Source organism: Benincasa hispida, chromosome 3, assembly GCF_027475165.1.
Source record: "Benincasa hispida cultivar pf3 chromosome 3, pf3_genome.v1.1, whole genome shotgun sequence".
NCBI lineage: Eukaryota > Viridiplantae > Streptophyta > Magnoliopsida > Cucurbitales > Cucurbitaceae > Benincasa > Benincasa hispida.
Genome location: NC_143480.1, coordinates 27,349,405 through 27,372,080, shown reverse-complemented (window position 1 = coordinate 27,372,080; position 22,676 = coordinate 27,349,405). Strand labels below are relative to the sequence as shown.

General features: G+C 34.5%; 2 protein-coding genes across 3 annotated transcripts; both read left to right on the top strand.

Annotated features, from left to right (window-relative positions):
• The first annotated feature begins 371 nt into the window (after positions 1-371).
• LOC120072691 (short-chain dehydrogenase RED1-like) lies at positions 372-3,630 on the top strand. Its single transcript, XM_039025142.2, has 3 exons — positions 372-1,071; positions 1,493-1,652; positions 3,112-3,630. Exons 1-3 carry the CDS (start codon positions 735-737, stop codon positions 3,464-3,466), a joined length of 852 nt encoding a protein of 283 aa, XP_038881070.1. The 5' UTR covers positions 372-734; the 3' UTR covers positions 3,467-3,630.
• An 11,497-nt stretch (positions 3,631-15,127) lies between these two features.
• LOC120074023 (MICOS complex subunit MIC60, mitochondrial) lies at positions 15,128-22,663 on the top strand. 2 transcript variants are annotated; one of them, XM_090312125.1, is made up of 13 exons: positions 15,128-15,403; positions 15,682-15,745; positions 16,420-17,145; positions 18,425-18,562; positions 18,666-18,818; positions 18,923-19,000; positions 19,140-19,232; positions 19,313-19,432; positions 19,868-19,945; positions 21,150-21,329; positions 21,876-21,977; positions 22,058-22,323; positions 22,436-22,663. In XM_090312125.1, exons 1-12 carry the CDS (start codon positions 15,393-15,395, stop codon positions 22,289-22,291), a joined length of 1,977 nt encoding a protein of 658 aa, XP_090168251.1. In that variant the 5' UTR covers positions 15,128-15,392; the 3' UTR covers positions 22,292-22,323; positions 22,436-22,663. The 2 variants fall into 2 exon arrangements, with proteins under 2 accessions (XP_090168251.1, XP_038882926.1); XM_039026998.2 differs by having other exon boundaries at positions 22,058-22,663.
• Positions 22,664-22,676: the final 13 nt, after the last annotated feature.

The window sequence follows — 22,676 nt, the reverse complement described above, 5'->3', positions numbered from 1 at the left end:
TTACACACGTAATTGTATAGTTTTCCATGTCAATATCATTTCTGATGACGATGAAACTTTTTAATGAGCTACTTTTTCTAATTTTCAATTTTTGTCAATTTTCACTAATATTTTCAATCTGAAACTATCATTTCTAAGAAAAATGAAATTGAGAAAACTACCAGAAAGAAGTTATATTTATTCTTAATCTTATTCAAACATTTTTCATTAAATGTTTATGTCATTTCACATTGTGTGAGCTTTTTTCTTTTTACCATCCAAACTTTATATAATTTTTAATTATTTTTTTTATTTATATTTTAAATTTATGCTCTACAATGACATTTACAATATACATGTAAATGTTGTCTTATTTCATAAAAATAATGAATAAAAATAATTAATTATAGCCTAAGTAAGTCGTTTCAACCTTTTAAATACCACAACTAAAGTTTCATTAATGGGTTATAGCAATTATAGTTTCATTAATTGGTTATAAGAATTACGATTAATGTTTATAAAATTTTATGAAATTTACATCATATAGATATTTTAATAAAATGGAGATCAAAATATTCAGATCCACATCCATATTTCGAACTTTGGTGCTTATCTTAAAAATTGTTTTGGCAAAATTGCTACGCAACGCTCCAATCTCCGATTTATGTAGCGGTTTAATGTGGTGGCCGGCGTAAGCTTCGTTCATCAATTGCTGGCGGAGGCCGACACTTCATTTTCCAAGTAGATAAAGCGATATGGAGTTCGCCGGAAAGGAAGTGGTTGTCATTTCCGGCTGTTCCGACGGAGGCATAGGCCACTCCCTCGCCCTAGCCTTCGCCGATCAGGGCTGTTTGGTAGTTGCAACCAGCAGGTCCCGCTCCTCAATGGCGGACCTGGAGCACGATCCAAGATTTTTCTTACAAGAACTTGATGTCCTGTCCGACAAAAGCGTTGAGCGATTAACGTCTCTTGTCATCGAAAAATTCGGTCGAATCGATATTTTGGTGAATAACGCTGGCATTCAATGTATTGGCCCAATTGCCGAGGTTCCTCTTTCCGCTATGCAGAATGCCTTCAATACCAATGTTTTCGGTGAGATTCTAACAAATTATCGATCAGTGAAGTTAATTGTATTTTAATTTTGATTCGTCATTTCATTTTCATCCTAGAAGAATCGAATTATGTCAAAACTAGGGATTTGAAACTGTGAACTGGCTGAGCCCCCCAATTTAGATTTCCAATTGGTTCGAGTTTGGATATTGTTTTGAGATTAACATTTGATTCAATCCTTGTAACTACAAACGCTGAAGGCTATATCATCTTGTCTTCTGTTCTACTGTGTTCATCAGCTTTTGGTACTGTATGCGTTAGAACCAGGCTATTTGTTTATTACTGTAAAATATAGAAAATAGAGTCAGAGGTGGGGAAAATGAGAACACTTCATATATTGAAAGGGGTGGATTATTGTATTATGGTAAACTCATATTTATAAATTGGGGAATTGCATTTGCAGGGACTATGAGATTGATTCAAGCCGTGGTTCCTCACATGGCATCACGAAGAAAGGGGAAGATTGTGAATCTGGGAAGTGTCACCGTATTGGCACCTCTTCCATGGGCTGGTGCTTATACTGCAACTAAAGCTGCCCTTCATTCCGTTTCTGACTGTCTGAGGTTCGTATATACCTCTCTGATTCTCATCACATGGTACAATTAACAATTGATTTGTGTTCCTGATCTTGCACAGAATGTTTTGCCTTGCCTTGGTTGATGTTCTTGTTTAATCAACTCGATCTTCTAGACCCTCGCTAATGATAATTTATTAAATTAATTTGTTGCTGAACTTTTATGGGAGGAAAGTTCATTATACTAAGGCCCCATTGGATAACTATTTGGTTTTTGAAAATTTAGCTTATAAACTCTACTACCATCTATTGGTTTCTTTATTTTGTTATCCACCCCTACCATTGTTTTTAAAAACCAAAGACTAAGTTTTGAAAAGTAGAAAAAAGTAGTTTATGTTTTAGGAAATTGGCCAAGAAATCTAGTAAAAAGTAGTTTATGTTTTAGGAAATTGGCCAAGAAATCTAGTCTTTATTAGGTAAGATAAAAATTATGATAAAGAAGTTGTAAGAAAACAAACACAATGTTCAAAACCAAAATAGTTATCAAACGGGCTTTAAAACTACGTTTTTTTTAGAGTTCAAGTGGCTTGACTTTTTAAAAATGATGATAGGAAGTGAATAACCAAATAAGGAAAGAGGTGGAAGTGACTTGACTTTTTAGTCAAAACAATGGTGAAGGTAGTATTTATAAACTTAATTTTCAAAAATTAAAAACTAAAATTCAAATAGTTTACAAATAGACTTTAATTGTTGGGTGGAATTTGACTTTAAAACATTTGTTTTAACAAGTTCAATTCTTAACTTAAATGAAGGGGTTAAATAATATTTTTGTGGGTTTAAGTTCCGATTCTTGTATACATTCTTGCGAGTGGATGAGCATATTTCCATTCCACTTTTTTCTTCTCTCTTTGAATAAATATTTAATTGAATTTGAACATTCGGATGTTTTTGCTTGTTTGATTATGTAGTGGATTTGAGACTTTTATACTTATAAAGTTTAATTCAAGTACTCATATGAGCAAAATACATGCCGGGGCTCCTATTGACTTTCTGGTGTGAGTTATCTTTTTAGCAGCTCTAAGATACGTACAGAATATATTTAGCTACAATGCACTAAAATAGATCTGTAGAAACAGAAACAAACTACACAAGTCGATGTGTAAGCAAGTAATTTTCTTTTGGTCGACTTTAATTTTATATTGGTCGATTCAAGACAACTTCTGTAAGAGAGTTTGTTTGAAATTGCTTTCTAAGTGTTCAAAAATATATATATATTTTTTTTAAGCATTTGAGAAGTTATTTCAAGTGCGTTAAGTAGACTTTTTCTACAGAAATTAAAAGTTTGGAATCTATAACTTTTGCTTTTTAGTGGACCAGAATAGAAACTTGAATAAATAAGCCAAACCCAATCAATATCCTATTCAATTCGCTGACATGTTTCATTTAATTTGCACATTTATTTCACACGGCGATGTTAGTTGACTTGATTGATATTTCCAACATTAAAGGATGGAGCTGAAGCCCTTTGGAATCGACGTTATCAACGTTGTCCCTGGAGCCATTAAATCAAACATTGGAAGCTCTGCCATTGCCGGCTTTAATCAAATGCCTGAGTTGAAGCTATTCAAGCCCTTTGAAGCTGCAATGTTAGCCAGAGCCAATGCCTCACAAGGCCCCAAGGCTACCCCTACTGCCGAGTTTGCAGATAAGACGGTGGCTGCGGTTCTAAAAAAGAAGCCGTCGCCTTGGTTCTCTTACGGAGGCTATTCAACCTTCATGGCAATTATGTACTATTTGCCCCTCTCACTCAAGGACTTTATTGTGGAAGCTCTCTCTAAACGAGTTTCGGATAGCAAAAAGTAGTGTTTTTATCTATGGTGAGAGATATGAATTTGATTTAGATAGATTTTGTATTTGGTGTAGTAATTTATAATAAAGAATTAGAAAATTATAACTTAAAGATGTGTTTGATAGGTTTCTGGATTGAAGGATTGTTGAAATATATATGTTGAAAATTTTACCCATTAGAGACAAGACAACCCTAATAATGCTTCTTTATTTTTTAACTTAAATATAAAAACATTGAATAGATTTACATATATATTGTGTTTTTTGGAGATGATGTGAAATTAATTACTAATTAGATATCACTTTTGAGGGATTTTATCCCAAAAATCTCTTTACTAAAAAAGAAACAAAAAAAATAATAGAAAGCTAATGCTTTACATGACATGACATGGTTCGTTCCTACTCTTTTAAATTGGGATGCCTCTATCTTTGCCATGTGACATGGTCCCTACCACTTCACTAGTTGGGCGCGTCTAGTCAACTTGGATGCCTTGAGGAATAATATAAGATACTTTTTATTCATAGTATGTTTTAAGTGTTAAAAATTAGTGTAAACTCATTTTGTAAATTATTAATTAAATTAGTTTTTTCTACCTCTAAACTAGAGGACAGTGGCATAATAGTTTAGTGAATTGATTAAGGGAGTTTTTCTAGGTTACTAGTAAAAATTTAAGAATAATGCATTGGTGGGTAGTTTCTTATTTTTCCTATAAATACTTGTATTGTTTCCACTTAAATGAATGTAAAACTTAATTGAAACACTTGATCCTTCATGCAATATTTTCTCTCGTGTTTCCACCTATCGTTCTCTTCAATTTGTTATTTTTCGTTATATGGTATCAGAGTGTTCAGGTTCTTTGTTTTGTATTTGAGTTTAAATGCTTTGTGAAGATGAATGGTGGAAACAATATTTATGTAGACAAGCTTGCTGGTGATAATTATAGCTACTAGAGGCTATGTATGGAAGCTTTTCTTCAAGGACAAGATTTGTGGGATCTTGTTTCCAGTGACGATTCAATTCCAAAATATACTTTGGAGAATGCTGAGACACGAAGGAAGTGGAAGGTCCAATGTGACAAAACTTTATTTGCTTTGCGAACTTCTATAAGAAAGGAGTATATAAAGCATGTTTATGATAGAGAATTCTCCAAAGAAAGTTGGGACACACTCGAAAGGTTGTTCACTCAGAAAAACACAACTAGATTGCAATACTTGGAGAACAAACTTGCTAGAACGACTCGAGGTAACTTTTTAGTTTTGAATATTTTCTGAAAATTAAGACTTTGAGCGATGCTTATTTGCGTCTTTATTTTATTCGTGAGCTGCGAAAAGAGTTTATTCTATTTATTTATTTGATACAAGGTTGGGTAAATCAACCTTCTATAGTTGAGTTGGAAAATTTGTTGTCAAATCTAGAAGCACTGATGAAACAAATGCTTGGCAACAACAAGAAATCTCATCCCAAGGTGGAAGTTGTTTTTTATGCAAAAGACAAGGGAATAGTAAATTATTCTTCCAAACGTTCTTCAAATGACAACAATTATTTCATGGTTGTAGGGCAGTCCAAGGGAAAATTGCAGGGATGTTTTAGGTGCAGTAAGCTGGGAGACATCAAACCTGATTGTCGGATGAAGGTGGTGTGTCATCGTTGTGGAAAATCAAGTCATATTAGACCAAATTATCGTGTGGATCTCAAAGAAGCAGAAGTAAATGTTGTACAAGAAAGTAACAAATTTGAGCAAATTTAGTGGGAACAATGCTTATCAAAATCCTTCTTATTGATTATTGCATGTTGTAAATTTTATTGAAAATGCATAATTTTATTTTCTGTAATTTTAATTCTTTGTAAATTTTTAAAATTGAGACTGATCCCACTTCCGTTATGAACCTCACAGTCCTTTAGCATGTTTATAGAATACGGAGGATGAGTGTGCTAGGACACTTAGGGAAGATAAAGAAAGGAGAAATCATACGTTGAGAAGCAGACACAAACAAAGAAAGGAGGAAAGAAGGAAGGTTGGGTGCATGGTGTGAAAACTATGCGTCCAAAGTAGGCAAAGGAGGGTAAGTTAGGCGCATGGTCTGGACTATGCATCCAAAAAGTAGAGCATGGAGGTCAATCGGGAGTTGAAGCCACATAGGGGGGTTGGAAGTAGGAGGTGGTCGAAAGGAAAAGAAAAGTTGGCTAAGTGTAGAAGGAGGTGGCGAACTCTGGGGTGAATAAATATTATAAGCTGGAACTTAGGAGCATGAATTGGTGCATGCAATTGAGGTGACTAACTCTAAGGTGAGAATGCTTTAAAAGTTGACACTTAAACAAAATTTTAGAAAGAGGAATCAAATATGATAGAGTAAAGATGCATAAAACGGAAGTTAAGAGAATCCTTAAGCATTCTAATTGCACTTAATTTGAAAACAAAGCATGCTGAAAATTAATTTTTAACAAAAAGAGGGTTTCATTGTGGATAGCTTTGTAGATTTCCACTTGCTCATTGCTTAATCCACGAAATTGATCTTCAATTCTTTAGTAGACCACCTAGAGGTTCTTCTCTACTATTCTCAGCCTTGGATTGAGTGGTGGAAACTCATAATTTAAAGGGATAAAGTTGGATATTTGAGAGCTTGATAGCAAAAATGTTTTTGCTTAACATTTTTCAAAAATCACAATATTCTGTAAATTGGAGTATTTAACAAGTTGAATCATGCAAGCACTCACTCATTCAGCCAAGTGACACTTCAATTAGCACTTTAGATATTGGTAAGGTGTTAAACTTGGAATAATCCACTAATCAATTTGAAATTTGGGGTAAACCCACTTTCAAATTAAAAAACATTTTTAATTTGATTTTTAAATCTAATTAATTTTACTTCAAAATTAATTTAGATAAAAACCTAAAATTCAATTCTAAAATTGACTTTCACAAATTAAAAATAATTTATTTTAAAAAATTAATTGATTAAACATATTTAATTAATTAAATAATAATTTAATACCAAATATTAAATAAATAAAAAATCTAATTTAAACATGAATCCTATTCATGTAATCAATATGTAAACCAACATTTAAATCTTTAAACGGTCTAATTACATTTAATTTCAGAAAATTTAAACGTTAAATAAATCGAATATAATTATCCAAATCCTAAAATTGAAATTAAATATTTCAAATTCCAAACTCTAATATCGAATTTGAACACTTCAAATTCGTTCAATTTTCAAATCCAAAATTTAATCTTTCATGACCTAGTAAAGGGATCTTATGGACCTACAGATCATGAACTCCAACGATTTGAAATTAATTGGCTAAAATCTTTAAACCGAATTAATTAATATTCGTTAACTATCGAGACATATCACTATAGCTCGATAGTTGCACTCTTCTCACTGTAGATATATTTTTGTCCACTTGATTTAACCATAATAAGTAAGTCGATCATTCACAATTTTTGTTGGAACGTACCAGCGTGCAACGGAAGCGACAAGGATCCATAAGCACTCTAATTCATTAATTTTGGTAGAAATGAAAGCATGTTATTGCATAAATAAATGGGTTCAAGACATACCTTTGTAGAACTTCCTCTAAGCTTGAATTCCAGCTGCAAATCTCCTCTGAATCTTGTTGTAGACTACCCCAAGATCTTCCCTACTATCCTCTTGGTGCTCTAGATTGAGTTGTGGGACTCAAAATAAGTTGGAATCAAGGGAATATGGAGACAAACTCACAATAGCAACCCAACGGAAGAACAACTTTTTCTCATGAATTTTTCAGAGAAATTCTATCGGTTGCATTGTCTCAAAATCACTCTAATCTCTTTAATATATTGCAAACGATCATGCAAAGAGATTAGCTGTATAAGATGTAGCTCATGCTTGTAGTTAATGAAGACTTAAGAATATGGGTTTAGTGTGAGTAACTTGAAGAAATAATGGAAAATGTCATTTTTCCATTTTGTGTTTTCTCTCTTTTTCAATTTTTCAAAAATTGATTTCATAAATCAATTTTATTTTATAAAATTGAAAATATTATTAATTTTATAAAATTAACGTTCTTAATAAAATTAATAAATAATTATTTAAACAATTCTAATTAATTTAATATTAAACATTAAATTAATTTTACACAATTCCATCTTTGAATATTTAAATCATATTTAAATATTATTTCTCCAATTTCATTTAATTCTAATTTGAACATTTCAAATTAAATTATCACGCTATTCTAGAGCTAATCCATTTACGAACTAGTAAGGGACCTCGCGGACCTACAAATCATGGGCTCCAACGATCCGAGATTAATCGATTAAACTTATTAGACCAAACTAACCCCCATTCGTTAACTAATGGGTGATTCCACTAAAACCCATAGCTGAACTCCCCTCACTATAGATATATTATGTCCACTCGATATAACCATGATTAATAAGTTAACCTTTCACGGATTGTTCATAATAACGACTGGGTCGAATCTCTGTTTTACCCCCAAAATTACCTCTCGTGTCTTAAGTTCCACTGATCCCCTAATGAATAATTGATTTATGATCCAATCAACAAATCGAATCCCTTTCAGGCCAATGAGAAGATGAGACCTCTTGTTCAATACCCAGAATCAGCACTTAAAAGGAACAACCTCTTTACTAACCCTAATCGGGTAGGAGCGAGTTCCATCTTGCAGGGCTATGTCCCTAGCTATTATTCCAGTCTTATCCCAAAATGGGAGGCTTATTGAGCAGACATGTTGGTCTACTCTCACCGTTTACAAATCAAAGGATAATCCCGAACAAACAGGAGTTCATAGTTAGTTTAGGATTAAGGTCGAGCTACCTAGGTCATCGCTTTGAAATAATCAGTCTTAAATAGTAAACAATGTTATAAAGTAAGAGTGACTGGTTTCGTGGTTCGATCTTGTACAAAACTCATTTGCATAGGACGTCCTCACTCTTCATGTCATAACATGTACGAATTAGGATCACTTCATTTGTAGCACTTTACAACTCTTTGTAACAACTACAGAGTAGGCCGCATCCAATAGTGTGACCAGAATAAGCCACCCAACCTTATTCATATACTATAGATCATTTTTTACTATTTACTCGAACGTGATCCACTTTTATGTCTCCACATAAAGTTCAAGTACTCATGTAATAGTCAAGGGACTTTTAGGTTTATTGGATTTCTAAAAAACAATATATTCAATAACAACTTATTGAATTTTTAGAATAAGTTATACTGTTTACAAACCACGAGTTTTAGGACATAAAACCCAACAGTTCGTATTTATAGCTAGGTTGAAGTTATCGTTTTACCTTTGTAAATACATCCTACTTCTTAAGCTCCCACTGATCCTCTATTAAACAATATGTTTATAGTCCAACTAATCAAGCATGTACCTCTCAGCCATGAAAGGGCGAGACCCCTTTGTTTAAGACCAGGAATCAGTACTTAATGAAACAACCTATCTGCTAACCCTAAAATGGGTAGGGGTAAATTCTATCTTGCAGGACTATGTCCCTAACTATCTATTTAGTCTTATCCTCAAAATGGAAAGCTTGTTGAATAGTGTTGTTGAACTACTCTTACCTATGCAGATCAAAGGATAATCCCGAATAAATAGAAGTTCATAGTTAGCTCAAGATTAAGATCGAGTTACCTTAAGTCATCTAATTTGAAATAGTCAGTTTTAACAGTAAATGGTCGTTATAAAGAAAAGTGACTATTTCGTGGTCTGGTCTTATGCAAACATATTTTGCATATGATGCCCCCACTCACATGTCTCTACATGAACGATTTTGGGATCACATCGTTTGTATCAGTATACAAAGTAGGCCGTATCCATAGTCCCCGAGATAAGGTACTCAATCTCTACATAAAGTTAAAATATTCGTATGATACCCATGAATTCGTTTATTGGATTTTATAATGCAATTTCAATAACATTTTTATTGAATAAATTCTTCAACAATACATTTATTGATAAATAAAATACTTTCCAAAATTACAAACTGTGAGTTTAAGGACATTCTCAATAAAACAAAGAAGTGAGGTGACGATGACAAGGTTGACTTGAAAAGTCCTATAAATACCAAGAGGAGAAGCTCATTTCATTCATTCATTTCGTGAATCTCTCAAAGAAAAGTAGAGAGAGAAGTGTGAAAGGAAGAATTTAGGTTGTTGAAGTGAAAAGAATGAGGTTGACCATTGCTGACATCATTCGTCGACAAGCTATGCGTCCAACTGAAGTCAGGGATGCGTCCAACTTACTGTGGAGGCATTGAAAAGGACCGTCTATGTGGCCAACTAGACTACGCACCCAACTGATATGAGAAAGACTGTCCTTACACCTACTACTGTTTTTGGTTATTAGAAGCCTAATTTTGCATCCATTGGAGTTAGTAAGCTAAATTAAGAGCCAAGAAGGTATTCAAAGGTTATTTTTAACCCTAACATTGAATTCTAAGCTAAACTTGGATAAATTCTTGACTTTTATTTAAGGTTGTGCCTCATAAATTGGATAATAGTGATATAATGGTTTAGTGGATTGATTAAGGGAGCTTCTAGGTAAGTGGTAGAGATATAAGGATAACGCATTAGTGGCTAGTTTCTTATTTTTCCTATAAATACTTGAATTGTTTCAACTTAAATGAATGTATAACTTAATTGAAATACTTGATCCTCTATGCAATATTTTTTTCTCTTGTTTTCACCTTTCTTTCTCTTCAATTTTGTTGTTTTTCATTACATTATGAAGATGTTTGGACATTTGACAAGCTTTTTTTCTTTTTTTTTTTTTCTAAAGGATCTAAAATAATTTTGAATATTGTCGACACTCAGATCTCGTCTACGTTCGTTGTTGTAGCGGACCTTCGTGGGCTTGACCTTCGACCCACTTCTTTTGATCTAGTCTTGCTTTTCAAGCTGACATGCATAAGAGATCCTCACGTCGGTATGATACCAAGACTCCCAAACTCCGATGGATAACTTAATATAGTTCAACTAATTACACAAGAAGTAAGGTTAGCTTCTCCATTGGAGATTACTTACCTTCTCCTTTAGTGTTGTTGATGAGATTATTTGTAATGCTCTTCATTTGACAGTTGTGTTTTGGTTACGTGTATCTCTGATCATGTCAGGATTATTTTGGACGCTCAAGATTTCAAGGTGTTAGACCAAGAGTAGCTTGATTATTTCCTAATTGGTATATATTTACTAGCACAATTGATTGACTCAAATCTCGAGGCAATTACTTTTTTTTCTTTTGGGATGTGTATTCTCCTATGTCTCTTCCTATACTTTTGGGCATTGGTCTTCTCGTGGGCTTTGAATATTACCTTGGGCAACCTCTAACAAATATTTTTAAGGAAAATATTTATTTTATGTTATTTTTAATAACTATTTATTCTTAAAAAAATTTGTCACTTAAAATACTTTATGTAATATGAATAATATCACAAAAAACAGAAAAAGAATGAGCAATGACTTGAGTTTTGTTCTTGAGTTCAACTTCACGCTCCAAATTTTTTATAATTAAATCAATCCGTCTTGGGCGAAAGAGAGGACATCTCGATTGGGGGGCAGGTTCTTACGCGTTACTCACCCGTCCGCCACTGGAAACACCATTTCCTGTCCGACTTGCATGTGTTAATCGGTTTAGTCGGTATTTTCTTTTATGGTTCATATTCCGGCTTAGGTTCATCTCTGTAATAATCGGATGAATTGAGTTGTAGACATGAAAGCGTAAGAACTCAACAGGATCCCCCTCTATCCGAAATTTTTTTGAATGATATTCAAGAAAAGAGTATTATAAAAAAGTTATAGAATTAGAGGAACTCTTTCTCTTGGACGAAATGCTAAAGACCGTCAGGGTACGGAGAGATGGGGAGATATGACCCCTAAACTACAAAAGGCTTCGATATATGAGGCTTGAATTGAAAGGCAATACGAAGAATTCGTAATAAAATTATCATGCACAGTGTATATGGGGATGTTATCATTATTACTTATAGTGTTGACTAAGCGCATAGCAATATAGGCAACTGATTCAACAATTAGATAATTGGAGTTATCGTATTATTATTCTAGAGTTTATCTTTTTAAGTATAGGTATTCAAGGAATCCCTTGGTGGATAAGTCCGACGGTGCGGAATTGAGTTTCTCATCCAGTGGATCTGATCTATAGTTAGGGGGCAATACATACCAAAAGGTTTGAAGAAGGAATGCGCATAAGAGTATATAACCAACGAAACTGGATTGCAAGCAGAGGCAAAAGCAAGAGAAAGAAGTGAATCAGAAATGACAGAAACCGAGATGGAAGGGGGTGTAAAAAAACTTGCAGGGCTTACTAAAATAATACAGAACCTTATATGCTGGAGAAAATTTAAGCCCAACGACTTCACGTTGTTTATTTAAGACAATTTAACTCAATCTAGTGCATGAGTTCTATGAGTAATTGTCTCCTAGAATAGAACATATCACTTTTCTTATGGAAGCAGTACTTCGTCCACAAGATCCAACAAATTGTTCTTTGTGGAAATAAACCGAACTTGCACAAATTTATAAAAGTGAGAAAAGTTTGATAAGAGAAAAATGTTTATGAAAATGTTGCTCTAACGTACAATTTAAAGAAGAGGCATATTTATTGACTATTCATGGTCGTTTAAATAGTCATATTTCTTCTTCAAGTTAGTTATTTTCGAAAGGACATATTCATACATGAAAAAATACAACTATACACAAATAGTCACATACCATTTATTCCGACATTATAATAGAATAATTATCTCAAATTCACTCTTTGTTCTTCTAGTGGGAGAAACCTAACTAGTAAGAGTGTTCAAAAAATTTGACAACCCGAATAACCCGTGAAGGAAGTCTTATCAAAGAGAACCTATGAGCGGAGCAAGATCGTTCCAAACCATAGTCCTTTTCTCCTTTACTTGATATAAATCATATTCACATCAAATTCCTCCAATTAATGTATCTCATACATCATGTCAACTATATCATATATAATTGAACCAGTTTAATCATATCATATATAATTAAACACCTCTTGTCAATTTGAACACTTCAAACTGACCCAAAAATTGATTTTCAACTTGATTCCATTGAGCTATCAATGGGACCTTATGGAACAGTAACTTGAAGCTCCAACGGTACGTAAATAACTGACTAAACTCTTTAGCCACGAGATTCACCATCCGTTAAATACCAGACACTCCACTAAAGACCGATAGTTGCACTCTTCTCACCACAGATATATTTCTATGTCCATTGGATATAACCAGTCAACAGTATGATAACCCTTCACAGATGCTTGTAAGTATAGCTGGGCCAATTTACCGTTTTGCCCCTATAGTTACATCTAACTCCTTAAATACTACTGATCCCTCTAATGAACAATACATCATAGTCCTACTATGAGTGGACACCTCTCGGGTCATGAGAAGATGTGTGGCGCCATATCATTCAAGCCCCAAAATCAGCCCTTAAGGGAGCAATCTATCTACTTACCCCTGCTTCGGGAAAGAAGTGAATTCCATTTGGTGTAGCTAAGTTCGTAGCTCCCCCCTCCCCCCCAAAGTGGTAAGTTGAGTTAGCAATCTGGCCACTCGCACTCATGCAAATCAAAGGACCGTCCTCAAAGGCAGGAGTTCCCAACTCACTCAGGATTAAGGTCATGTCACCTATGGTCATCCTAGTGAAGTGAGTCTCTATCATGAACGACGTTATATAACGAGACTATACACTTAGTGGTCCGATCTTATACAAACTCCTTTGTATAAGACACCCCATTCACATGTCTCCACATGAATTATCAGGATTAGACCATCTGTAGCACGTCACAACACTTGTAACTATCTACAAAGCGGGTCGCATTCGTAGTGTTACCAGGATAAGGTTTTCCTCTTATATCCATATACTACAGACCATTTTGGTTATCACTTAAGGCATGATCCACCTTTATGTATCCACATACATGCTTAAGTTACAACGACAACCAGAGATCTTAGTTTATTGGTTTGTAGTAAAACAAATAAAATATTTCGTATTTCATCGATAATAGTGAAGAACAGAACTCATATTATGACATCACAAGCATTTGTTCAATACAGGTGTTTACAAACTACAGGACCCAACGAGAGTTTAGAGCATCATCCCCAACAACCCGGACTACCCGATCGAAACTATAAGAGTTGGGTTGAGTTAGTTTCATTCTTGTGTTGGGTTGAGTTAAACTTTTTTATGTTTTTGTTGGGTTGAGTTGGGATCAAGTTGGTTAAATAAAAATTCGAGTTGACCCAACCCGACCTGAATTATATATATTAATAAAAAAAAATATATATTTCTCTTTATATATAGTTTGACTACTTTGAATTAATGAATTTATGAATTCTTAATATTTTTGTTTTAAAGTTGTTATGATGTTTGTATTTGTTTAAAGTTTGTAATAAATATCATAGATATTTGTTTTTTAATATTTGAATGTTATGACTTATGAGATTTTAGTTATTAGCCGTGTATTGTAGATAAATTTACGTATTTAAAATGAATAAGAAAAAAGTTATAACTTGACAATCCAACCTAGTCCAAATTTTAAAATTGCCAATCAAACTAACCCGAATGTTTGAATTGGTCCAGAAAACAACCTCAACCCAATTCATCTACACCACTACTAACTAGCAACATCATTATTAGAAAAATAGAAGCTTTATAGTTTAGATTCTTTATTTTTACTTATTTGTACTTAGTTTGACGATATGTTTGTTTTTTTAGGAACTGTTTGCTTGTTTTTTCTTAAACAAATCTACATAAATTTTGTATCATACAAAAATTATTTATTTCGATCAAGATAAAAAAAAAAAAGGTAGATTTTCAAAAATAGAAAAATAAGAGAAACTTTTTATACAAAATATAAAAAGAAATTAATCTTCTTTAATAAAGACTGAACAAAGGTTTAGACACGGATAAAAGTCTATCATTGATACTATGTGATAGATGCTGATCAATATCTATCAATGTATTTTATTATTTTTTTTTTTTTGTTATTTCTGTAAATAGTTTGACATTTTTTTTATTTGTGAAAATTTTTCTTAAAAAATGTGTTTATTGTTATACAAAAACTAGGTCACCTATATTGTTGAATTGAATTTAATGAAAATTGAGCCATCATGTATGTCCACAAGATATAGCTTTAACCATTAGAGTTACAATGGACCTGAGAGTAGGTTAAAACACAAAAACCAGTACACAAAAACTAGTTGGCTGCATGATCTTCAATAAGTATGTTTCCATATATCCTCGACGTAACATGTTCAACTCAAATTTGGCGGGACGTCTAAATATTCAATTAATCGTGTCTTTAATCTTGATCGACATGCCCTGCTAGGTCTTGTTAGGTTTTTAGCCTTAACACTTCCAAGGTATTTTTATGTACCCATAACATCAATTATATAGTGGAGTCATAACACTTTAATCCTTTATTTATTTATTTATTTATTGGATCAAAGATATTTACAATCCAAATCTAAAGCACAACACCACCAAGTTGGCCAGAGAAATAAGGGCAGTCCTTTCAGATTCACCCACCAAACTCAGCCCAGCTCATCACGATCCTACAAATATATTGGGCCCAAGGCCCAAGTCTATAAATGGGCCTAGTAGAAGCCATTACAACTCGCGGAAGAATTCCTTGCTGCTGCACGGATTGTCGGACACATCTAATTAGGCGGTAAAATTCCGGTGTCATCGGATGTTCTCCTTCGTCTCCGGCGATCTCTCTCCGGCCAAGCGATCGTTAGTTTGGTTTTTCGAACCCGGAACTCCACACTCCTACCCGGCCAGACTTTCCACCACCGATTGTCCTAGTTACATTTAATCGCTTACTTGGTTATTCGCTCAAATATTTTCGTCGCTCGCTGTTTTCACTGAATATCTATACGCTATGTGGCGGAGGTACGGAAATGCTCCTGAACTTCACTGAATATTAATTTGCTTATGATGTTAATTAGTCATTTTGGTTGTCCTTTAAGTGCAGTGTTTTGTTTTCTTGATTGGTTGAAAATTGGCAGTTTCTTATTCTTTAATCTCCCGAGGGTTAATTGGCATTCTCAGCAATTGGAATTTTCCATTGATAAATGATAACCATGTAGTGTTTGAATTTGGATCTCCCTGGTTTCAGTTACAGCGGCTGATGCTTATAGATGACATTTTTATCGCATTATTGTCTGCAGGTCAATTCTGGAATTATCATCTCGTCAATCTGTTGGAAGGACGTCGAGGAAGATTTCACCCCAGGCAAGTAGAATTTCCCGTATAAGACTTTTTCCATTCATTTTTGCGATCAGAATTCGTTTGGTACAATCTAGACGGTATGATAATTTACAAACAGATATTTGGACAAGTGTGTATTTGACTTTTAAGCATATGCATCCACATTTTTCTTCGTCTATGTTCTTGTGGACGCAGTTGGGTGGAAGCTTACAACAGGGAGATCTTTTAACATACACAAAGTTGCTATTTATGCTATTCTTTCTTGGGACTATGAGAATCTGCAAAACAGATGTTTGGAAATTCATTTTCGACTTGCAAGCAAATACATGCATATAGTTTTTCATCTGCGTGCTCCGTGCTTGTGATGCAGTTGTGCGGTCTTTATTAACTTACTACATGAAGCCTTCTCATATAATATAAGAGAACTTGCTATTTATACCATTCTTTCTTCTGTTGTAATTAATTCACAGTGTTAAAAAGTGCTAAAGCCATTAATATGTTTCTATTCTTATGATAAATTTTAGTTTACCTAAGAGCTGTGAGACAAATCAAACGAGATTACGAACTGAGTGTGTTGCAAAACTAGTCTATCGTAAAATATATTGGCATGAGACCAAACCATATAATCCTGATTTTTTTTGTTATTATGGTATACTTTTTCAAATATTTTCTGATTCTTTGGCAGGTTTTTGTTGCAGGTGCAATGTTGGCATACAGTCCCGTGTATTTCTACAAGAAGGGAATTCTCATCTGCACCCAAACAAAATCTGAAACCACAACTGACGAATGTGCCACCTAAGTCTGGAAATTCCTTCCCAAAAGTTGTCTTTGGCAGTGTTGTTATTGGTGCTGCTGTTTTTGCAGCTTACCAAACTGGCTATCTAGACCAACTAACTGGTGGTACAGAGCAGAATCATTCTGTAGAGTCAACTAAGACAGTTCAGAAAAGTGATTCAGACAATGTCCACCCTTTGGTGGTGCAAAAATTTGATTCACCCAGTGGAGAAGAAACTGAAAAACCAGATAGTGTTGGAAAAGAAACTGAGAGCTCAAATCCCATTGTGGAGTCCACTGAGCATAAAGTCGAGACAGATGCCCACCTTCCTCATCTTGAAGCTTCAGGCGAAGAGCAAGATGGTATTCAGTTTCAAGACAGTTCCAGGATTGTGCCACATGAAAAGACTGAGGAGGAAAACTTGCCAGAATTTAGACAAAGTGTCAGTCAAGTAGAGAATGAGAATCTAGAATCTAAAACATCCACAGATGAAAATTTGAACATGCAAAGCGCGGAGTCTAGTACTAGGGATGGGCTTCATGATGAAGTTCAAACTACTCCAATATCTAGTAAGACAGATGCAGCACCCATAGGAATTGATATCAGAATACCACCACAAGAAGATACGTTTGCAGAAGAGAAACTGAAGGTAACTTAAATTTATCCATTCAGATCGAATGTTGATATAATAATAGCTTGAAGGTTAAAGTTAACAATGTACGTGCTCAATGCAAACTATTTTTAACAGTTAACGAGCTTTTATTAAGAGGCAGGGAAGAAAGTAAACAGATGCCATATAGAAAAAAGGCCACACCCAGATAAAAGGGCCATGAGAAGAAAAACAATTAGAGAAAAAGGGTATAATAATTGGTAGTTGAAATGAGAGGAAAATCTCTAAAAAGGTTACAACAAGTAATCTTTAAGGAGGAACTTAGTTTTGAGTCTGGCCACACTTTATCCGAGGACCCAGTCTTGAAACACCCTTACGTTTCTTTTTACCAAATATATCTTAAGATGATTAAGAACCTGCCCACCACAATAGTCTATTTCTCTCTCCTGAACTGAAGGATCAACTAAAACCTCTTCAATCATAAAATGAAAATTATGAGATGGGCCAAAATAATGCCAAGCAATTGCGAAACCTAAACCAAACCCTTATGGAAAAAGGGAAATGTAAAAAAAAAAAAAAAAAAGATGATCCTCTTAATCTTTCATTAAAAAATGTACTGCGGAGGGTAAATGGTAAAAGAGGGGCACCTCTGTATAAAAAGTATGGCATTAATCATCCTATAGACCACCAGGCACCGAGCATGCAAAAAAATTAGTTTCTTCATACCTGTAAGTGTAACCTTCCAGAGAACAGCTCACAAGAGAAAGACACTGGAATAATCAAATGTCCAAACCCCCCTTATCTTTGATACGTGGGTGAAAATGAACCATGCGTTAGGCAAAACAAAGTCATTGTCTCATGATTCAAAACTCTTCTCAAATATGACTTTGCAGAAAAAGAGAATAGATTATAGGTCTATAATCCTTGTGGATTAATAAGAAGAGTAAAAATTATAAATATTGCATGGGTTGTTGAAGGAGATGCTTAGCCTCTCATGATACAGCAGCAACATAGTATTCATCCACTTCAATGTCATAGAAGGATTACTGTACAAACGTTTATCACAGGAGGCAAGTTAGAAAGAATACCAGGTAGCAAGCATCACATGCCTAATTGTATTTTGGCCAGAGGTTGAAGAGGATGATCAATTAATTGGAATTAAACATTCTAGATTCATAGGATATCATGTCTGACCTTTTTGTTTCTTAAATATTTTTATTTCTAGTAAAAGATGTGTAATTTAAAGTGAATCTGTCTCTTATCCAAAAAAAAAATAATAATAATAAAGTGAATCTGTCTCCGCTGGTATTCTCTTCAGGAGTTGAACAATACAAGTGAAGCTATAGAGGAGCCAAGTTCTCTTCTCGAGGCATACCATTTGAAGGATGAGGCTGGCATGACTTCCTTGGGTGGTGGTAGCAAAGATGAAACTAACAAGTTTGTCAAAGAAACAGAGGTCGTTTTCTTTTTCCTTCTTTCTAATGGATGTTCGTTTTGCTGGAATTGAGTAAAGGAGTCTTACTTAGTCAAGATCTAAATTTTTGTTTCCGAGATGCCAGGCTTTAATTGCTGAAATTGAGGAGTTAAATGATGGCTACATATCCAAGGATGGGAAATTGGTTATTGATTTCTTACAAGCTATTCATGCTGCTGAAAAGAGGCAAGCTGAGCTGGATTACCGTGTTTTTGCTGACGAAAAGAGAGCACTGAAGGTATGGATCAATAGATTTTTTAATATCGTACGTTTTTCAATGTTTGTAATTGTTATGGAATGCGACTATCTAAATCTATTAACTGTGATATTTTCTGTATACAGGAGAAGATGGAAAAAGAATTGAGGGATGCTCGGGTTAGGGAACTTATGCATGCAGAAGAGGCTGCTATATTGGACAAGGTTGAATTCCCAAGTTATGAATTACACACGTGGAGACTCTTGTAGAGATATCAAGTGAACAGTGAACGTACATCTGTACATTGTTATTGTGTTTCTCTCATTCTTATAATTGGCTTCGTGTGATTTTAATCATTCTCAGGAGTTAAAACGAGAAAGAACAAAAGCAGCTGCTGCTCTGAAGTCACTTCAAGAGAAACTGGAAGAAAAATTTCAGAAGGAACTTGAACAGAAGGTGGGAATGTTTCTTAAATGACAAACAAATTCAAGTTGCTAATCCTTTACCAATACTTTTCAAAAATAATTTCATTGCAGGAAAATGAGGTAGAATCGAAGTTGAGAAAACTTCAAGATATGGCAAAAGCAGAGTTAGCTGCGGCAATTGCAAGTGAGAAGGCTGCCCAGATGGAAAAGATGGCCGAAGCAAATCTTCATGTAAGCAATCTTGCACAAGTCATAAATTTATCTGAGCTCAAAAAACCACACATATTCAAGAAGTGGAAGTTATAGATATTATTAGGACCTAATGTGCCTCCTTCGAAAGATGACATTCATAACAAACAAAATGTTTAGTTCAACATGTACGATCTCACCATTGAGGGGGAAATTTTTCATCAAAAAATGAAAGATGATCGTAGTGATTTTTATTGGCATTGCTTGATTACAATTTTGCAAAATAATGAAGACACTGTACATTAATGTAAGAATTTTTTTTTTTTTTTTTTTTTTGGGGGGGGGGGTTGGTGTTTGAAATAGTTTATTTTCTTGTCAACAATGTGAATGTTCCAATATAGCTCCATGTATTTTGGCCTGAATCAGGGCAATCAATCTACCACCAAGAGTGTTTATGTGTGGAACTTCATTTTGCAGATTAATGCTCTTTGCATGGCATTCTATGCAAGGTCTGAAGAAGCTCGTCAAAGCCACTCTGCTCAGAAGCTTGCATTGGTAAAGTTGTACTCCTACGTATTGATGTTGGTTTCATTTCTTACTCGTAGTAGAAGAATCTGAAGACAAAACTTTCTTTTGGAGAAAATTTTGTTTCCTTAGTGGTGCACATTACTGCATCTATATTAGTAGTTTGGGTACTATTGAAGGTGATCATTGTTTAATCAGATTTACACCATTTGCATGTGAAGAGGGAAACTGATAAACATTGGGATTAAACTAGGTATAAGAACTTCCAGGTTAAAATTGTTTTAGGTCTCTGCACAATAACATACATATATGTATGTATTCTAGAAAATTTGAGACCATTATGTTTCCATAGACATAAAAAAGGGGGTACGAGGAAATTTGGAAACAGTATTTGTTTTCCTAAACTTACTTTATATATATATATATGTAAGGCATGCAAAAATTACATTTTGTGAAGCTCCCTTTGCAAATAAGGTCTGAGTTTGTCTAAAAATGAAGACAGGTTTTGATTCTGTAAAATTGCTTGTCTTAGTGTTTATGCTTGAATAATTTCATTCTCTCCTTTTGTTGCTTCAGTGCTAGCCTGTAAGCTTCAAATTGGAGATTTCGTTGTCGAGATTTCTGTAATTATCCTGTTTTGGTTATTTGTGCTGACTATGATAGACCTCCCATTAAGCATGTGTATAATTGTAGGCCTGTGAGGAAGGGGAGTGAGGAATATTAAGTTGTTATTAGTCAGTTAGAGGGGTGGGCCCATGAGAATTTTGTGAGAATAAGCTTGGGTTTGAGGAATGTATAGTCTGTAAGTAAGTAAGTGCAGGAGTGGTACTTGGGAGTGAGTGGAACTCCCTAAATCTAATCTTCCCTCGACTCAGCACCTTTATTGATAAATAAATTCCAGTTCTTATTAGACTAGAGTATCTTTGATTAACTTCGTGGCATTTTCTGAGGATTTTTAAGTCCTCTCTTTTGTATTTCATTGGTTAAGAAAGTTGTCTCCTACATATATATTTATATATAAGTCCATCAACGAGCATTATGCTGAAGTGCAAGGTGTCTTGGGAACTTTAATGGTTGAAAATCTTTATATATGTGTGTGTATATATATATCTGTGTGTTTGTGTGTGTATATATGTGTGTATATATGTGTGTGTGTGTATATTTATATTCTACTAGTGCACAGCCAACCTAATTTATCTAGAGTTTAATCAACTATAAGTTATCAATCTTATAGGGGGCACTGGCACTTGAAGATGCTCTTTCTAGAGGTTTACCAATCCAGGCTGAAATAGAGGCATTACGTGTTAATCTTCAAGGCATTGACAAAGATTTGAACTTAGAGCTGATCCTTTCATCCATTCCTAAAGAGATATTGAATCATGGCTCAGATACGTTGTTACAAATGACACAAAAGGTACATTAAGTTCTTCCTGGCCGAAGGAAAATTTTAGCATAATTCTCTCCCAAAATATTACCTAATTATAATCAGTGTCATTTTCTTTACTGGAAAACCATGGGGCTGTTTGGTATTGAATTTAAGAGTTATTATTTGTGTTTTTTAAAACAAAAATTTAGTAAAAATGTGCTTGAATAGCTGTGTAAGTTTGGTGTTGGTCAGATGGAACTTGAAGGTACGAGAAAGAGGCAACTAAAGAGAATTAGTTCTTGAATAGCGACATTGTTGGTTTTGAAGAAATTCTTACTACTTTCAACCATATCTGTCAGCATGGATTGCTTTATGGACAGAAAATCATTTATTATTTTTCACCTTTGTTCTTTTTTCCCCCCAAAAATGTATTGAATTAAGCCATTGTAATTCTATGATTTTATCAAATCCAACTGGCTGTGGAATATTGTTCAATGCTGTTTACTTGTTATTTACAACATTGGCTATTTGATAATAAAATCGAGTTCATCTTTCATGTGAAACTATCTGGCTAATTCATCTCCTTGCATGCAGTTTGATGCGTTAAAAGCACCGTTACGGCACTTGAGCTTGATCCCACCTGGTGGTGGCGGCATTTTAGCTCATTCTTTAGCCCGTGTAGCATCCTGGATTAAGGTACATTAGAAAGAACTTTAAATCTCCTATTTACTCTTCTCTATTGCTGTAGTTTCTGAAATTGTCTCGACCTCCTTTAGGTGAAGGAGGCCGACCAATCTGGTAATGGGATTGAATCTATCATCAACCGAGTGGAGTCCTATCTGGCTGAAGGAAATTTGGCTGAAGCAGCACATTCTCTAGAAGAAGGTGTTAAAGGCACAAAAGCTGAAGAGGTAGTTCATGATTGGGTAAGGCAAGCAAGAAATCGAGCCATCACGGAGCAAGCCCTTACCCTGCTTCAACTGTATGCCTCATCAATAAGCCTTACTTAAGACCAAAATGTAATTTGCCATCTCCGTCTCTGGTATGCAGGCACCGGTTGTGCTTTTTTGGTACTATATATTTGTTAGCTTCATGTTGAACCTCTTAGTTGAAGGTTCTATCTATAGAGCATCTGAAATTCTGTGTTTACCCAGGAAAAAAAAAAGGGATTTGAGTTTTCAAGCAACGGGAATGCACAGTTCTTGGATAGCACCATTCTTTCTGTATTGACCTTAATAAAAATTTTGTAAGAACAGATTTTACTGCTGCTGCAGCGCCAAGAGAAGCAACTGCGGCCATCCGGGCACTTCTGAGAAGGCCAAACTCATATTGCAACCTTTTGTCAAAGTGGGTTAGTTGCAAATACCTGGTTCTTGTTTTCACTTGAGAAGCTCC